We start from the raw sequence: 19,901 nt of genomic DNA, 5'->3' as shown, positions 1-19,901 counted from the left end.
ATTTTTACTCATACTTATTATATGAGACTGTGACAACTTTTTTCAGAACATCTCAGATGAAGATATAAATTTATCCCGAGTATCAAAGAATCAACATGATACTGCTTCAAATCATGATCTTTCCGTGAATCAGATCATGCTTTGAAGTGCGCATTTAGAACATACCAGACACTGAAATCCCCTTGTGCATAATCAGTGAATGTTTTGATAACCTATGTAAGACCCAATTATAATGAACATATTGTTTCCAATGTACAAAAAGTTTACTGATTCGTTTTAAACATCACTCAACAGCAACCTGGACCAAATGACAGAAATACAGATACCACCGCTCGGAATCAATTATGAAACGTTGATAACGCCTCGCGAGGATGACTGAAAAACATCTCTCTTCATACCTTAGATTTAAAACTATCTTCAGATGTCTTAAAATGTAATTAATTGCAAAAGAGAAACTTAAAGCATTCTATTAATAATTTCTCTTCCCATCAGTCATTTTATTCATAATATAATACTTGTCAAGAGACGAAACAAAAGATGCAATGTGTTTCTCTAAAGAAGACCATCTTTGATGGTTGATTAGGAACATTCTAATCTTACAAAACCGTCCTATTGTTTTGTCGACAGAAAGGAGTCGATTTTTCCTTCGGTAGAAATCCAACTTTTAATCTTAACGAGTCGTTTTGTTGCTACACATGTGCTGCAAAAACACCGTCACATATCCAAAAATTCCCGAATGACATATTCGCTCGTATTTCGCCAAAGAAGAGCACTATGTGTAATATGCTCCCTTGATAATGGATTAAATAGTGACCTCAGCTGAGACTCTTAGCGGCCCCAGGCAAAGCTAAATCTGTAATGAAAATCTGATATGGAAAAACCCTTTCTTTTGATAACGCGCTGGAGTTTTTCAGCGGCCTTTTAAGTAGAAAGTTTGTTATTCTAGATCACGGCCCCGCTGGAAGCCAAAAGACAGCAGTAGCATTATTTCACAAACTCAGCCTCGTGATTAGGAAACACACCTTATATTGTGAAAACATCAAAGCGGTGCAAGAGGTGATCGATAGTAATCGACATGATGTCTGTATTTCTTTATTTAAGGCTTTCAAATCTTAGTTCCCATCAACAGTTTGCCACATCTCAAAGCGATAGTCACTTCAGAATTAACCGATTATATACTTTTTTAACTACACGCAAAATCCATTCAAATTAGTGCAATGTAAAATACTTCCAAAAATTCAAAAGCCTTTTGAATTATTAAAAACAGATTTTAAGAGTCATTCATTGGTAACTTTGATAGCGATCTTAAGGATCTGTTTAGTCGAAATTGAGGGTTGACAATTTGACGTTTATTAGAATAGTTATTAAAGACGTACTACAAAGTGCATTCAAGTTGAAGCGTAATTAGAATATTTTCTTAAAAAATAGCCATGATGAAAGCATCAAATACGCTGATATAATTTTCGGTTTAGGAATAACTCTTGAAATTAAGACTGAGGATATTTTTATTCTCATGAACTGTTTGATGCGTAACCTCACATTACCGCCAGGAACTCACAGGGGCCGGCATTATAATTCATGTAAATAAAGACCGACAATTCCTTTGCCTATCAGTGCCCTTTTATGGCTTCTCGTGAAGCAGAATGATGATATGTGCAGGGTGCTGTTGTACAAAACGATCTTAGGGTTACCTTAAAATAGACTTATGACTGTCGTAGCGGTAAGATTGTTTTGTAGAACGCCGACCTGAGGTTTAGTCTGTCACTCCTCTTCATAAGAATTGCATAATATACCAGCAAATTACCGGTTCATTGTGTGTAGTTGGAATACGTCCATTTTACATTTAACATATACTACTCAAAAACGTTTAAGAACATTTGTACAGTGGCGGGGCTATATTGGAAGAAGCAAGGCATCTGTAACAGCGGTGTTCTTTGGAAGGAGTAAGACATGTATGGCTGTGGTATACATTAGAAGGAGTAAGACATGTATGACTGTGGTATACCTTAGAAGGAGTAAGACATGTATGACTGTGGTATACCTTGGAAGTAGTAAGACATGTATGACTGTGGTATACCTTAGAAGGAGTAAGACATGTATGACTGTGGTATACCTTGGAAGTAGTAAGACATGTATGACTGTGGTATACCTTAGAAGGAGTAGGACATGTATGACTGTGGTATACCTTAGAAGGAGTAAGACATCTATGACTGTGGTATACCTTGGAAGTAGTAAGACATGTATGACTGTGGTATACATTAGAAGGAGTAAGACATGTATGACTGTGGTATACCTTTGAAGGAGTAAGACATGTATGACTGTGGTATACCTTAGAAGGAGTAAGACATGTATGACTGTGGTACACCTTGGAAGTAGTAAGATATATGTATGACTGTGGTATACCTTAGAAGGAGTAAGACATGTATGACTGTGGTATACCTTGGAAGTAGTAAGACATGTATGACTGTGGTATACCTTAGAAGGAGTAAGACATATGTGACTGTGGTATACCTTGGAAGGAGTAAGACATGTATAACTGTGGTATACCTTAGGAAGGAGTAAGACATGTATGACTGTGGTATACCTTAGAAGGAGTAAGACATGTATGACTGTGGTATACCTTGGAAGTAGTAAGACATGTATGACTGTGGTATACCTTACAAGGAGTAAGACATGTATGACTGTGGTATACCTTACAAGGAGTAAGACTTGTATGACTGTGGTATACCGTAGAAGGAGTAAGACATGTATGGCTGTGGCATACCTTGGAAGTAGTAAGACATGTATGACTGTGGTATACCTTAGAAGGAGTAAGACATGTATGACTGTGGTATACCTTAGAAGTAGTAAGAAATGTATGACTGTGGTATACCTTAGAAGGAGTAAGACATGTATGACTGTGGTATTACATTAGAAGGAGTAAGACATGTATGACTGTGGTATACCTTAGAAGGAGTAAGACATGTATGACTGTGGTATACCTTAGAGTGAGTGAGTTGAGTTTTACGCCGCACTCAGCAATATTCCAGCTACATGGCGGCGGTATACCTTAGAAGGAACAAGACATGTATATCTGTGGTATACCTTAGAAGGAGTAAGACATGTATGACTGTGGTATACCTTAGAAGGAGTAAGACATGTATGACTGTGGTATACCTTGGAAGTAGTAAGACATGTATGACTGTGGTATACCTTAGAAGTAGTAAGACATGTATGACTGTGGTATACCTTACAAGGAGTAAGACATGTATGACTGTGGTATACCTTGGAAGTAGTAAGACATGTATGACTGTGGTATACCTTGGAAGTAGTAAGACATGTATGACTGTGGTATACATTAGAAGGAGTAAGACATGTATGACTGTGGTATGCATTAGAAGGAGTAAGACATGTATGACTGTGGTATAGAAGTAGTAAGATATATGAAACTGTGGTACACCTTGGAAGTAGTAAAACATGTATGACTGTGGTATACCTTAGAAGGAGTAAGACATGTATGACTGTGGTATACCTTACAAGGAGTAAGACATGTATGACTGTGGTATACCTTGGAAGTAGTAAGACATGTATGACTGTGGTATACCTTAGAAGGAGTAAGACATGTATGACTGTGGTATACCTTAGAAGGAGTAAGACATGTATGACTGTGGTATACCTTGGAAGTAGTAAGACATGTATGACTGTGGTATAGAAGTAGTAAGATATATGAAACTGTGGTACACCTTGGAAGTAGTAAGACATGTATGACTGTGGTATACATTAGAAGGAGTAAGACATGTATGACTGTGGTATACCTTAGAAGTAGTAAGACATGTATGACTGTGGTATACCTTACAAGGAGTAAGACATGTATGACTGTGGTATACCTTACAAGGAGTAAGACATGTATGACTGTGGTATACCTTGGAAGTAGTAAGACATGTATGACTGTGGTATACCTTAGAAGGAGTAAGACATGTATGACTGTGGTATACCTTAGAAGTAGTAAGAAATGTATGACTGTGGTATACCTTAGAAGGAGTAAGACATGTATGACTGTGGTATTACCTTAGAAGGAGTAAGACATGTATGACTGTGGTATACCTTAGAAGGAGTAAGACATGTATGACTGTGGTATACCTTAGAGTGAGTGAGTTGAGTTTTACGCCGCCCTCAGCAATATTCCAGCTATATGGCGGCGGTATACCTTAGAAGGAATAAGACATGTATATCTGTGGTATACCTTAGAAGGAGTAAGACATGTATGACTGTGGTATACCTTGGAAGAGTAGTAAGACATGCATGACTGTGGTATACCTTGGAAGTAGTAAGACATGTATGACTGTGGTATACCTTAGAAGGAGTAAGACATGTATGACTGTGGTATACCTTAGAAGTAGTAAGACATGTATGACTGTGGTATACCTTGGAAGTAGTAAGACATGTATGACTGTGGTATAGAAGTAGTAAGATATATGAAACTGTGGTACACCTTGGAAGTAGTAAGACATGTATGACTGTGGTATACATTAGAAGGAGTAAGACATGTATGACTGTGGTATACCTTAGAAGTAGTAAGACATGTATGACTGTGGTATACCTTAGAAGGAGTAAGACATGTATGACTGTGGTATTACCTTAGAAGGAGTAAGACATGTATGACTGTGGTATACCTTAGAAGGAGTAAGACATGTATGACTGTGGTATACCTTAGAGTGAGTGAGTTGAGTTTTACGCCGCACTCAGCAATATTCCAGCTATATGGCGGCGGTATACCTTAGAAGGAATAAGACATGTATATCTGTGGTATACCTTAGAAGGAGTAAGACATGTATGACTGTGGTATACCTTAGGAGGAGTAAAACATGTATGACTGTGGTATACCTTGGAAGTAGTAAGACATGTATGACTGTGGTATACCTTAGAAGTAGTAAGACATGTATGACTGTGGTATACCTTACAAGGAGTAAGACATGTATGACTGTGGTATACCTTGGAAGTAGTAAGACATGTATGACTGTGGTATACATTAGAAGGAGTAAGACATGTATGACTGTGGTATACCTTAGAAGTAGTAAGACATGTATGACTGTGGTATACCTTGGAAGTAATAAGACATGTATGACTGTGGTATAGAAGTAGTAAGATATATGAAACTGTGGTACACCTTGGAAGTAGTAAGACATGTATGACTGTGGTATACATTAGAAGGAGTAAGACATGTATGACTGTGGTATAGAAGTAGTAAGATATATGAAACTGTGGTACACCTTGGAAGTAGTAAAACATGTATGACTGTGGTATACCTTAGAAGGAGTAAGACATGTATGACTGTGGTATACCTTTGAAGGAGTAAGACATGTATGACTGTGGTATACCTTAGAAGGAGTAAGACATGTATGACTGTGGTATACCTTAGAAGGAGTAAGACATGTATGACTGTGGTATACCTTGGAAGGAGTAAGACATATGTAACTGTGGTATACCTTACAAGGAGTAAGACATGTAACTGTGGTATACCTTACAAGGAGTAAGACATGTATGACTGTGGTGTACCTTGAAGGAGTAAGACATATATGACTGTGGTATACCTTAGAAGGAGTAAGACATGTATGACTGTGGTATACCTTGGAGAGTGAGTGAGTATGAGTTTGTGCCGCACTGGAAGCAATATTCCATATAATGGTGGTATACCTTGGAAGGAATAAGACATGTATAACTGTGGTATACCTTAGAAGGAGTAAGACATGTATGACTGTGGTATACCTTGGGAGGAGTAAGACATATATATGACTGTGGTACACCTTGGAAGTAGTAAGACATGTGTAACTGTGGTATACCTTAGAAGTAGTAAGACATGTATGACTGTGGTATACCTTATAAGGAGTAAGACATGTATGACTGTGGTATACCTTGGAAGTAGTAAGACATGTATGACTGTGGTATACATTAGAAGGAGTAAGACATGTATGACTGTGGTATACCTTAGAAGTAGTAAGACATGTATGACTGTGGTATACCTTGGAAGTAGTAAGACATGTATGACTGTGGTATAGAAGTAGTAAGATATATGAAACTGTGGTACACCTTGGAAGTAGTAAGACATGTATGACTGTGGTATACATTAGAAGGAGTAAGACATGTATGACTGTGGTATAGGAGTAGTAAGATATATGTAACTGTGGTGAACCTTGGAAGTAGTAAGACATATGTAACTGTGGTGAACCTTGGAAGTAGTAAGACGTATGTAACTTTGGTGTACCTTGGAAGAGAAAGACATGTATGACTGTGGTATACCTTAGAAGGAGTAAGGCATACATGACTGTGGTATACCTTAGAAGTAGTAAGATATATGCAACTGTGGTGAACCTTGGAAGTAGTAAGACGTATGTAACTTTGGTGTACCTTGGAAGAGAAAGACATGTATGACTGTGGTATACCTTAGAAGTAGTAAGACATGTATGACTGTGGTATACCTTGGAAGTAGTAAGACATGTATGACTGTGGTATAGAAGTAGTAAGATATATGAAACTGTGGTACACCTTGGAAGTAGTAAGACATGTATGACTGTGGTATACATTAGAAGGAGTAAGACATGTATGACTGTGGTATAGAAGTAGTAAGATATATGTAACTGTGGTGAACCTTGGAAGTAGTAAGACATATGTAACTGTGGTGAACCTTTGAAGTAGTAAGACGTATGTAACTTTGGTGTACCTTGGAAGAGAAAGACATGTATGACTGTGGTATACCTTAGAAGGAGTAAGGCATACATGACTGTGGTATACCTTAGAAGTAGTAAGATATATGTAACTGTGGTGAACCTTGGAAGTAGTAAGACGTATGTAACTTTGGTGTACCTTGGAAGAGAAAGACATGTATGACTGTGGTATACCTTAGAAGGAGTAAGGCATACATGACTGTGGTATACCTTAGAAGTAGTAAGACATATGTAACTGTGGTGAACCTTGGAAGCAGTAAGACGTATGTAACTTTGGTGTACCTTGGAAGAGAAAGACATGTATGACTGTGGTATACCTTAGAAGTAGTAAGACATATGTAACTGTGGTGAACCTTGGAAGTAGTAAGACGTATGTAACTTTGGTGTACCTTGGAAGAGAAAGACATGTATGACTGTGGTATACCTTAGAAGTAGTAAGACATATGTAACTGTGGTGAACCTTGGAAGTAGTAAGACATATGTAACTGTGGTGAACCTTGGAAGTAGTAAGATATATGTAACTGTGGTGTACCTTGGAAGTAGTAAGATATATGTAACTGTGGTGAACCTTGGAAGTAGTAAGATATATGTAACTGTGATGTTCCTTGGAAGTAGTAAGATATATGTAACTGTGGTGAACCTTGGAAGTAGTAAGATATATGTAACTGTGATGTACCTTGGAAGTAGTAAGATATATGTAACTGTGATGTTACCTTGGAAGTAGTAAGATATATGTAACTGTGATGTTCCTTGGAAGTAGTAAGATATATGTAACTGTGGTGTACCTTGGAAGGAGAAAGATATATAACTGTGATGTGCCTTGGAAGTAGTAAGATATATGTAACTGTGGTGTACCTTGGAAGTAGTAAGATATATGTAACTGTGGTGTACCTTGGAAGGAGTAAGACATATAATGTATGTTCCTTGAAGTAGTAACCTGTGTAACTGTGGAGTACCTTGGAAGGAGAAAGACATATATAGGTGTGGTGTACCTTGGATTGACAAAGACATGTATAAGTATGATGTGCCTTGGAAGTAGAAAGACACATGTAACTGTGATGTACCTTGGAAGGAGTAAGACATATATAACTGTGTTGTACCTTTGAAGGAGAAAGACACATGTAACTGTGGTGTAACTTGAAAGGAGAAAGACACATGTAACTGTGATGTACCTTGGAAGGAGTAAGACATATATAACTGTGTTGTACCTTGAAAGGAGTAAGACATATATAACTGTGTTGTACCTTGAAAGGAGAAAGACATATATAACTGTGTTGTACCTTGAAAGGAGAAAGACATATATAACTGTGTTGTCCCTTGAAAGGAGAAAGACATGTATATGTATGATGTGCCCTGGAAGGAGAAAGGCATATATAACCGTGGTGTGTCTTGGAAGGAACCAGACATATATAACTGTGGTGTACCTTGAAAGGAGAAAGACACATGTAACTGTGATATGCCTTGGACTGAGGAGAACGCCGCTTGTAAATATTGCAACATCACGGCGGGGAACCAGAAAGCTTCACATATATACCCATGTGGTGAACCTTGAAAGTGAGAGCCAACGCTTTAACCACTAGGCTGCAACTGAGGTGTGCCTTGGAAGGGGCCAAACATATATAACTGCATGTACCTTGGAAGTAGTAAAATATATATGCCTGCGGTGTACGTTGGAAAGAAGGAAACTACATGTGACTAAAAGTGTTGTTTTACATGGATGTAGCCAGACATATATATCAGCAAAACCCAACTGATAACCTGGTTGACGCAGCTATTCGCCCACTCACTCACTCACCAACTCAATCCTGACTCTCTCGGTTCAATAAGGTTGGCATCGTTCACCAGAGTGCCATCAGGTCAACACACGCTGCGTATTTGGTCGAACAGCTGACGTTAATGACAGTAATATGCTGTGTCTATCGCATCCCTGTTTGATAATGGCTTCTACCTGACTGTGCATTTGCTCAGCTGGAACTGGGCTCACGGCGAACACGATCACACGACACACAGATTGGGAACCATGTACATCTTCATCCAGGGCGCCAGCAGCTGCTAGTAAGGTCAAGGTCATAGGCCTATCCTAAATACGTTATGACGCCTCTGTGGACGTTGTACGCGGTTCCTTATCAGTGTGTGGTGTGGTAGCATAGTAACCTGATTGGTCAATATTGGGTGGAGCTCCTAGCACAAGTAGCAACATTGACATCCAATGTTCAAAAAGCATGGACTGGTTGTATGATTACATACAAATTGTATCTTATGCTTGTAGACGTTGATTATCCAGGTTCTTGGGCGGAGGTCACAGCAAAAGAATCACATTCGACATTCGTTATTGCCATTGCCGCTTTGTAACATTTTATGAAATTGTTTTTTGCCTGTAACACATTGATTGTCTAGCGTTTTTGATTGGACCAAAAGTATCAACATCCAGTGTTCGTTAAAATTTGGAACGCTTTCAATGAGTATATTAAATTGTTTCTAAACCTGTAACACGTTGTCCAGGTTCATATACGGTCGGAAACATATATACTGGACAAATAAGTTAGGGAAATTGGTAAAAAAATTATTTATATTTTATCAGTGTGTCAATGAATAAATAGATCACTATTCATAATTTCAAAATTTGCATATATCCATTACTATATTTGTCCAGTATATATTATTGTGTTAAACTGTGGTCAGCAAGGCTGCAAAGTCCATTTATTCTTACCTGAGGTGTTCCATAACACCTGGCTTCTTGCTGTTTGTAAGCAAATTCCGAAGTGCCGTAAACACAAAGCCATTCTGAAACAAAAGAAGGCCATTTACTACATTGCAAACACACATGATGGCATCATATCAGAAGTTGTTACAAAGAAAATATTTTAAAACAAGTTAACCATCTTGTTGATCGGGTCCAGCTTAATGTAATAGGCTAGTTTGACAGGTTGCATATACCCCATAATTATGTATGCATGGGAAACAAAACGACAGTGCAAAAGAACACCTAGTCTTGACTAGCCTCAGAAACATTCAATTTAGTTTACATGGCACGACGGCTCTGAAAGGAAAACTGGAAATTAGTGACAGTGACGATACCAGGTGTTCATGAAACAGGCAAGCATGTCCTGCCCCTCATGTAGGAACCGACAACCAAACGATTTGCCTATCTAAATAAGTATTTATGTGCATTTGGAAAATTATCTTTTAAAAAGATACGTTTTGGCCTCCTCCTATTATAATGACCTGATGTCCTGCATACAGTTATGTCCGCACATATGGTTTAACAATTACAATGAAACTGATTCGATTGTCAGAGGCTTTAAAATCAATATTGTTGTGCATGTACATGCCTATTAATGATGTCATAAAGTGGTTCAAGCTTCAATATCACGAATTGTATGCATCCGCTTTTGGTTATATGATTGTCCACAATATAATTTATAAACAGGAATAGGATCCAACAGTACCTTGAAAGAAATGTACCCATTCTCGCTGAATACACAAATAATAATACCTTAAAATTCCCTTCGTGAACAAACCTAATGGACTAATCGATAAGAAATAAGGAAGTGAGTTTTTATCGCAAAGGAACAGTCCAAAACACAAATACGTACATACACTGAATAAAATCAATGTCAATCCCATCTTTTTCCCAAGAGCAATTGGCCTTGAGTAAAACGCATTACGGGCTCGGTCCATTATTAATTTAATTGACTTTAACCTGAGTGTACTGACAGGTTCCACAGAAGGTTTGCATGAGCCTTGGAAATGATATTGGCGTTCGCTTAGCCTGCTGAGGAGATAACAGTATTTAGGATTTGTATAATTCCAGTGTTTGCCTGTCCATGTCTGTAAATATCGTCATCACTGCTGATAATGCCTTCGTATTATACTGATTTGGGGTTAATGGAGAACATTTGGTCTGATGGGATCTGAATATACAACTTAAGACTGGAACTCTACTCAATTAAGGATTTGAAGTTTCGATTGCTCTCAATTAGTAGTTATTCTTATTCCAATAATGAGTACTACATGCCTGTGAAGACCGTCAAGAGAAACATAACCAATAGGTAATCTACGGTAAATTGAAACGTCAAGATATAACTTTGAGACTATCAGTAATTACCGAATTTTGGAAGTAGACATGAATGGCATTTAAGATAATAGGGTATTGTTGTTAATATGATTGGAAACATGGGCATTCATTAAGCAGCGTGGATCCGGCAATAACATAGGGTATATGTTTCACTAATGCTTAGTCTCTGAATATGTATAATTTTGATGGAAACAAATGATTTCTTTTAAATTGAAACGGAGCCCCAGTGAGATGGGCTGAAGAAATCTGGACCTGCTTTGTTTATAATTATAAAATTGCAGAAAGGTCTGGGAGGAAGGGAAAGTAATATTTCTCTTGGACAGTGAGAGAGTGAGTTTAGTTTTGCGCCACGTTTAGCACTATAAGAGGAATATTACGGCGGGTGACACTAGAAATAGAGTCCACACATTGTACAAACGTGGGGAATCGAACCTGGGTCTTCGGCGTAACGGGCGAACGTTTTAACCTCTGGGCTGCCCCACCGCCCCTTCAGGGACTGACTGACTGACTGACTGACTGACTGAGTTTGGTTTTACGCCGCTTTTAGCAATATTCCAGCAACATCACGGCGGGGAACACCAGAAATGGGCTTCACACATTGTACCCATGTTGGGATTCGAACCCGGGTCTTCGGCGTGACGAGCGAACGCTTTAACCACTAGGCTACCCCACCGCCCCTTCAGGGACAGTGAGAGAGACTAGTAACATGTGATCATGATCAGTATTTCTGGGAAATGGTCTCCCGGTAACGAAGCAGAGACTACCTCCTGGCGGTAGAACATTTGGATATATGAATCTTCGATAAAGGAAAATACCACGAGGCACGGGAATCTGACTATATTGCACTGAATGTAGAGATTCGTTAGGAGCAACGCAGCATCTGCCAGTGTTATCACAACTACTTACATCAAGCAGTACACCTACAACAGCAACATAACACCGTAGTAGAAGTCGTTACGTTCGTGGCAGGAACACGTTGTAAATAACGTTCATGGTCTCTCACATTTATTCTGGATTGTGTATGTCAGTTGGTTGAAGATAATGCAGAGTGAATATGAAAGTGCTACAGAGTACATCCGAACACTGTGTGATGTGTGTGTTCTGTCTGTAATTGACTTCAAGAAAATCATTATCAAAAAGATAAACAATACACCGAAAAAATGAGAGGAAGAAGGATTTCAATCAGTTCGCTCTGCGACGTTTGTTTTTATAGAAAGCAGTTCTCAAACACCAGGTGCACTTCGAAAATGTTTACAGAAATACAGATTAGTAAATAAGTAAATAAAAATATAACATCTAACATTTCTTCCTTTGAAGTATTCTACTTTTGATTTGTGATTTGTAAGGTGTAAATTGAACCACACTTCCCCATCCCGTCCGACGTCTATAAGTAAGTCGGTTAGGTAATTGTGGCTAAACAAGTACATACAGAGAGAGAGAGTAAACTATGGTTATACCGAACTCAAAGGGACCGCTAATTTTAGTTCGTTACAACCGTAGTTCACTAAACGTGTTTCGACTAAAATTATACAAGTGGATGGGAGAAAAAATACCGGTTCGTTATTTCCGTCAGTTCGTTATAAAGCATGTTCGTCATAAACGTAGTTAACAATATACTGTTTCCCTTTGGTGAACTGGGGCGTGGGGTAGCCTAGTGGTTAAAGCGTCCGCTCATCACGCCGAAGACCCGGGTTCGATTGCCTCACATGGGTACAATGTGTGAAGCCCATTTATGGTGTCCCCAAACCATGATATTGCTGGAATATTGCTAAAAGCGACGTAAAACCATACTCACTCACTTTAAACAGTGAATTAGTTTCATATAATGTTATCATGTAGCGATTAAGTATATTTTCATCGCTTTAAGCATTCTAGGTTTTATCAAAATATTATTCTTATTTCTACGATTTCTTTATTTTAGAACATACATTCATTCGTCATACCACCATACCATGGAATTTGCTGAGTCAGTCTCACAGTCATGAACGTCATAATAAATATAGCATTTCAGCCGAGACAATGACAATAAAGCGTGACATTTTAGTTTGGTAGGGAGAATGGTGTATTGTGTTACAATAATCTACGCTTCAGCTATGTCGGACGTGAACATGTCTGTGCCCAGCCACTCATGAAACCATCAAGCAACTCGGCTCTATGTACAATGTGTAAAACGTGTATTGTTATCAACAGTGAGACGTGGACGAGTTCAAACTGTTATTAACAACTTGGCCGGGCCGAGGGCACAAAAGTGTTAATCTTTATTAGCCACCAATACAAACCTTTATCTCGGTATGTCATTCGACTGATCCAATAAAGAGTCGTGTTCGTTTCCTCCTCAACCTCCCGTCACATCGGTCAATTACTGGAGTTGTTCTTGACAAGATGAATAGACGGTTTATCTTTTTACAGCATGGTTTTCATGCAGGTTTCCAATTGAACCAAAGCTCCTCGATCGCAGCAATAGCTGTGATCCATTGGTTTAATGGTAATCCTTAAAGCACCTTTATCAATGCTTTGAAAATAGGTAGTTTACGTCCTACGAACACATGCTCCGTTAACTTAATGCAAATCCTCATTGAACATATATCAATTGTTTGGCTCAAATGCAATTTGTACCAAATGCGCATATGCACACACCAATAGTTTAACGCTGATCCTCAATCTGCGTATATCATTTTTTAGGAAAAAAGCGCAGTCTGCATCCGATGTATGCGTGCACTTGTTTGTTCTGTTCAAAGTGAATGATGAATTTACAACTCAGCGTTAGCTTCCAATGTAACATGCAATAAATTCCCACTTACCCTAATGGGCTGGTGACCTGTGTTCGAGTGCAATGGAGATTGAAAACTCCAGCTACATTTAAAAAAAAGATTGATCTGTAATTTTAAATAAGATGAATTGCAGATACTTTTCTAAGAAGTTGAGCTAGGTATTTCAGGAGATCGCAGGTTTAAACGACTTAGGGCAGTATCAGGTCTCCTTTCACTTGCTTTTGAAATGTCTTCATCAACAAGCTGAAGGAAACAAGTGTGAATGATTTACTTGTTGGTATTAAAAATATAACACCATGCTTGTCAACCGCAGACAGAAGAACGACTGAACCAGGTGACGAAGAGAAGATTAAAGGTTTTGTTAAGGAGGACAACGTCAATTTCATAGTCTGTTTCACAATCCGGCCGTTCTGTTCCTTCAAAGGAAATGCAACCTTTGTTATACGCAGATTATTGATGATGGAATCGCGAATTGCAAAACTGTTCTGTTACTAGGTACAACGATAAATAACATTATTTTGTCGTCATACAATTATAGCTGTTGTTGTTTCATCAAGGTTAAAACATTCAATGTCTGTGTAGCGCTTTCAAAATGTTGCATAGACACGTGGAAGACATTTTTTTCTATTTGGAGCATAAGTTACAACATAATTTAATGTCCGATGCAATTTAGCATTTAGTGAGTGAGTTGAGTTTTGCGCTGCACTCAGCAATATTCCAGCTTTAAGGCGGCGGTCTGTAAATAATCGAATCTGGACCAGACAATCCAGTGATCAACATCATGAGCATCGGTCTACGCAATTGGGATACGATGACATGAGTCAACCAAGTCAGCGAGCCTGACCACCCGATCCCATTAGACGCCTCTTATATTACGACAAGCAAGGGTGACTGAAGATCAATTCTAACCTGGATCTTCACGGGTCCAGCATTTAGACTTGTACCATATGTACACGTTTCTTCAGGTGATAATTGACTTGCCTTTGCATGTGTTTATGACAGGAGAGACTTCTTTGTCAGGACAAGCTCATCTATTTGCCCTATGTATCATCACTAAACACGTCACAATTTAGTTCTGGACTCATAAAAATCCAGAAACTCTCCGCACTGTGGGCACTTTCTGACAAGGGATTTGACCAAATTAAACATGCAGTTGTTCTGAATATATGCCAAGGATGAAAAAATTAAAAAAAAGATTTTCAAAAACTTTAAATTTAAACTCGCTCGCCCATAGGCCGGCCCATGGGCGAACAGTGGCTCATGGGCGAGAACGTTTAATTTTGCTCAGAATTCATGTTTTGGAGGTTGTAAATGAATGAGTGTATGTTTATAAGCATCATGACACAAATTTCAGCTCATTTTGACTTAATTCGACTAACTTAGAACGATATTAAAAAATCTCGCCCATGGGCGAAAAATATGTTGGCCCATGGGCGAGAATGTATAATTTCGCTCAAAATTCATGTTTCGGAGGTTGTAAATGAATGAGTGTATGTTTATAAGCATCATGTCACAAATTTCAACTCATTTTGACTTAATTCGACTAACGTCTATTATTTATTCATAAACATATGTTCCTGGGTCCCGATCCACAAAACGTTCGTAGCGCTAGGACATTCGTAAACTATAGCGTTATACGATAGGTCGTAACGTTACGAACGCTTTGTGGATCGGGACCCAGGTAGTCGGAATCTTGCAGCGACTCAGCTTTCAGTATTAAATTTTCATGAAAATAGACCGAGTTTGTCGGTTGAATTTGCAAATAACTTTAACTACTGTTGAAACGGTACTCATAGTACCCCGCCTACTGTGCGTGGCACCCGTGAAGATCCGGGTTGGAACTGATCTTCATTAACCCATGCTTGTCGTAAGAGGCGACTAACGGGATCAGGTGGTCAGGCTCGCTGACTTGGTTGACACATGTCATCGGTTTTTAATTGAGCAGATCGATGCTCATGCTGTTGATCACTGGATTGTCTGGTCCAGACTCGATTATTTACAGACCGCCGCCATAAAGCTGGAATATTGCTGAGTGCGGCGTAAAACTAAACTCACTCACTCACTCACTCATTCACTGTGCGTGGCAAAGACCTGATTATATTTACACACAGACATGACGTAGCAGGAATATTGCTGACAGTCGCTTTAAACTGCATTCACTAAATACTATTCTCAAAACTCTGATTGAACTATATAAAGACGGCACTTCTAAAAGACCTCTTTATAGCTGGTTATTGGACAAAACGTGTCTGTCTTAACCAACAATGCCGATTGGGATCACAGAGGACATCAATTGAACCCCGAGCCCAGCCCAGCGTGAGAGTAAATAAACTTTGACGACCCATAAATGCGCCCGAGTGACAGTATCAGTCTATGAGACACAATCCCGAGGTGTCTCACATTGCCAAGGCCATGAAACTCAATCGGGCATGAGGCGCTATTGATCGCCGTTCATGTGTGTGTCGGCATCCATTGCAGTGGCGGGTTTTAATGATTACCGTTTTACCGGTCACAGGCAGCGCGCTGTGTTACTGTTTATGAGCCGTACCATATATAAATGACAAAAACGTGGATATTCTGTGTCTCATAACGCCTACAGGTCGTGGAAACGGATTCAAGTCGAAGCATTACGTTCAGACCGAACGCCCTCGTCACACTTAGCGCCTTGTCGGCGTGTTGGCGCTCGAGATGTGCACGGTTTATGGGACACTAAAGTCCGTCATCCGAAGATAATGCCTATAATTATTTAAAAGACACGTCAAATGACAAAGCTGGGTCTATATATCACATCTGATATATTTTTGTCATTTGTAAAATAATCCTTTCTGTAAACTGTAAAGATATACAATCTTTTGTGTTGTGATAGTTTCATTGCAAAGAATCTAAAAATCGATACTTTGTATGGCTCCTGTATGTACATGTTTGCAATTATCTATCCCATAAAACGTCAGTTGAATCCGTCATTTTCAAATGGATAAATATAGCATATATATTATTATTCTAAAGCTGAAGATTTAGCAAAAGGAAACATTTAGATAAATAAATAATGACTTCCGTTAGATCAAGATTTCTCGAACTCGAAGAAATTCTACGTTCGAGTTATAGTCATAATAATGTACGTGTGGTTCATTGCTGACGTTTTTCAATGTCCGACGAGGTGATAAGTGACGTTTTGCAATTACAGACACCGTGAATATAAAATACGTTCCTCAGTATTAAACAACGTTCCTATCCGTATTTAGCAGCGTGAAACAAAGTGACGTCATAGACGTTTCGAAATCATGAAACAACACTGCATTAATTTTGAACACTTGCAATATGAAACAATACGAATATCATGGACGTTTTATAGTATTCAAAAAACGGTATTATCGATGATTTTCAACGAAACATGTTAGGATTGACATTAATCAGTATGCAGTCATTTTCTGACCACTTTATTTCCCAACAACGTCATTGTGACGTTTTGCAGTTTGAAATAACGTCATCATGTCGATGCTTCGCGTCATCCTACGTAGTTTAACGTTGCATTATGGGACATGATCAGAGTAGATGCACACGTATTGGACGTCCACGTGGTACTTCACGTCCTGCGTTATTCGATGACATGGCAATGACGCATTTTCAGATTATTTTAAAGACCAATATCCGCACTCTCTGACTTCTTCAAATCGACGTTCCACTTTATCCGGCAACGTTAAAGGTCACGTTAAGATTCACCGACGGCCCTACGTCCAAATCTGGAATTACTGCTGACGAGCATCTTTTGTGCATGGCTCTCCTGCCTTCAAGTACCAACTGCTTTCATACAAATGTAATTAAATGAAACCAATAACCATTTTGTTTTCGCCTACGTACACCGATGCTGCATTTACCGGAGTAGGGAGAAGGCAGGTGGCGGAGGGGAGAGACGGAATGGCGCTGGTCCCACGTTGTGACACAACACATGGGTCTTTCTCTCCGTTCCCATACAGCACTGGACTCTAATCACTTGTTCAACCTGCCAATTAGTTCTTGATCGATCACCACATCTCACTTTTATACACTCTAGTGCTATTGTTACAGGCGACCTAGGGTATTTTAGGACGTGCTTTGCCATTGTGCATTATGAGAAGTAAAACCTTTGGGACGCTAGGCGCTAAAATTGCAATTTCTGTCATCGGTAATTTCACAACAGGTTTCTCGGTTTTAAAAAAGTTTTATGTAAAAAATGCACCAATATATATTCTAAACAGATGTACAGAAAAAAGGTTTTGTACTATTCCGTTATTTCTCTAAATATCTGACCTTAAGACACTTCAATACGTTTATTAAGTATTAATAGTTTAAAGTTCATGATTATTTTGCATTGGTGCAATTGCATCATATCATTATAAGATTAAGTTCTTTTTGAGATTTAAATAACACGAACACATAATGTTTCAAATGTTGTAATTGATAAACAAACAGCAAACATTGGTGTATAGTAAACTGACTCCTAACAGTCTCACGCTGATCTGTACGGAAAGAAGATATGTTGTTTATAAGCTTCGTTTAAGGAGTCTAAGTATTTCCAATCAGAATAATGTAGTGGTATTATTAGAACCAACACCATCCTATATCTACATCACACATCATACTGTAACGATGAAATATGTATTTTTAGAAACTCCTTTAAACTTTGACTTAAAACGGACTTTTCATACGTGCAGATTTGGTTTCGTTGCTATATGGCAGAAATAATGCCGATGCTACGAAACCTTTTAACTCACTCACTCATCACACTTACACGCTTCCCCATCACAACCACCCCGACATCAATCTTCCATTCTACCCCTTTCCTACACACACGCCCAAACACATTTCCCTTTCTTTGACCTTCAGGGCGGTGGGGTACATGGGCACAATGTGTGAAGCCCATTTCTGGTGTCCCCCGCCGTGATATTGCTGGGATATTGCTAAAAGCGGTGTAAAACCATACTCACTCACTCTTTGACCTTCAAGAGTCAACGTCGTGTAATAAACATATAATCCCCACTTATTACAAAATCAAACAACATCAACTTGAATTGAAAGCTGCATACTTCAGAGCTCCGCGGACCCGAATGTAAGTGCATGTTGATATCTCCTTGATACACTTATAATTAACTCGAAGCAAGAGTGCTCATACACTAAGAACGGGGATAATAAACGATCAAGAGGGAGTAATTAATAGAAGCATTGAGATCAACGTATGGGAGGCCGGTTAAGACATCTGTGCCAGCTATGGTCCCAGAACACCTTTACAGCAAGCAATGGCAAACAGACTCTCAGGGATATTGTATTATCAAATCAATTTGTTGGCGAAATTGAAAGAATCTTGATGGCGGTAGAGCCATTGTCGACATCAGGTCTTCAATCTTGCTCAGTGACTCCAGCAATGATTTTTCGATATCTGTTTAAGTTGGTCTGTGGTGACTACTGTGCAACAGCGACGAAGGTGATATAATTGACTTAGCCGGTGTTCACCAATGTCTTGATTTACCGTCTAATGTCACAACGGCGGGATCAGTATTGCTGTAATCAATAGCTATGTTTTACCCTACAGCAAACCGACACCATCGTCCTCGTTATGACAAATCTATGAATAATATTAGAATGCACTATTTCTGTAAGGCCAAAACAAGGCATGTATCCCTAGGCTTGAACCTAACCTCGCCTCCACCTTATGGGGGTTCACGCTGGGGGACCCACCGATGCGATGAAATTACATTACATCAGAACATACTCTTTCAGCGTTGTCACAACCCCTAGTGTACAGTACTCAACCCTGTGCACTTAAAAGAACCCACGAATCCGTTGGTAAATGACCAGACGGTGGCCATAGTTATGCGTGCAAACACCTAGTTGCGGGTACAGCAACGTGCAGTAAACTTGGACAAAGAACTGTGACTATGTGTCCCAGTCCACCCAGCAGTAAATGGGTACCTCGTAAGGATGGGAAAGCCACATTAATAGCTACAAGAGTTGTATGATCTCCAGGGAATTGAGTTTGAAAATACGATGCACCGTTGAGATTGACACCCAATGATCGAGGGAAAACAAAGCGCTTTTGAGCAGCTGAGCTGGATATTGGCGCTATACAAATGTTAGTATGTATATGTATGTATAACATATAAAGTTCAAACTATATGTCTCATTCGTGTGTTGTATAGGATCCTAATATCAAACCTACATAATTGATTCGTGTCCTGAAAATAACCTATAAACATCCATATCGAAGGTCATGGAAATATGAATAATATTGCCAAGCATTTATTGTAAAAGAGTTAAAAACAATTTTTAAATAATATTCATTTTTATCGCGTGTGTCGCATAAATCAATCATATTTC

General features: G+C 38.9%; 1 protein-coding gene across 1 annotated transcript in view; it reads right to left on the bottom strand.

Annotated features, from left to right (window-relative positions):
• Positions 1-19,901, bottom strand: part of LOC124280375 (guanylate cyclase soluble subunit alpha-2-like) — a 112,431-nt gene that overhangs the window by 52,869 nt on the left and 39,661 nt on the right. Inside the window, 1 exon segment of the mRNA XM_046716283.1 lies at positions 9,412-9,485. Within this exon segment, the coding sequence (XP_046572239.1) occupies positions 9,412-9,485 (74 nt within the window).

Source organism: Haliotis rubra, unplaced genomic scaffold (genome assembly GCF_003918875.1).
Source record: "Haliotis rubra isolate DU_JTF1 unplaced genomic scaffold, ASM391887v1 Scf266, whole genome shotgun sequence".
Taxonomy (NCBI): Eukaryota; Metazoa; Mollusca; class Gastropoda; order Lepetellida; family Haliotidae; genus Haliotis; species Haliotis rubra.
This window is presented reverse-complemented; position numbering and strand designations above follow the sequence as displayed.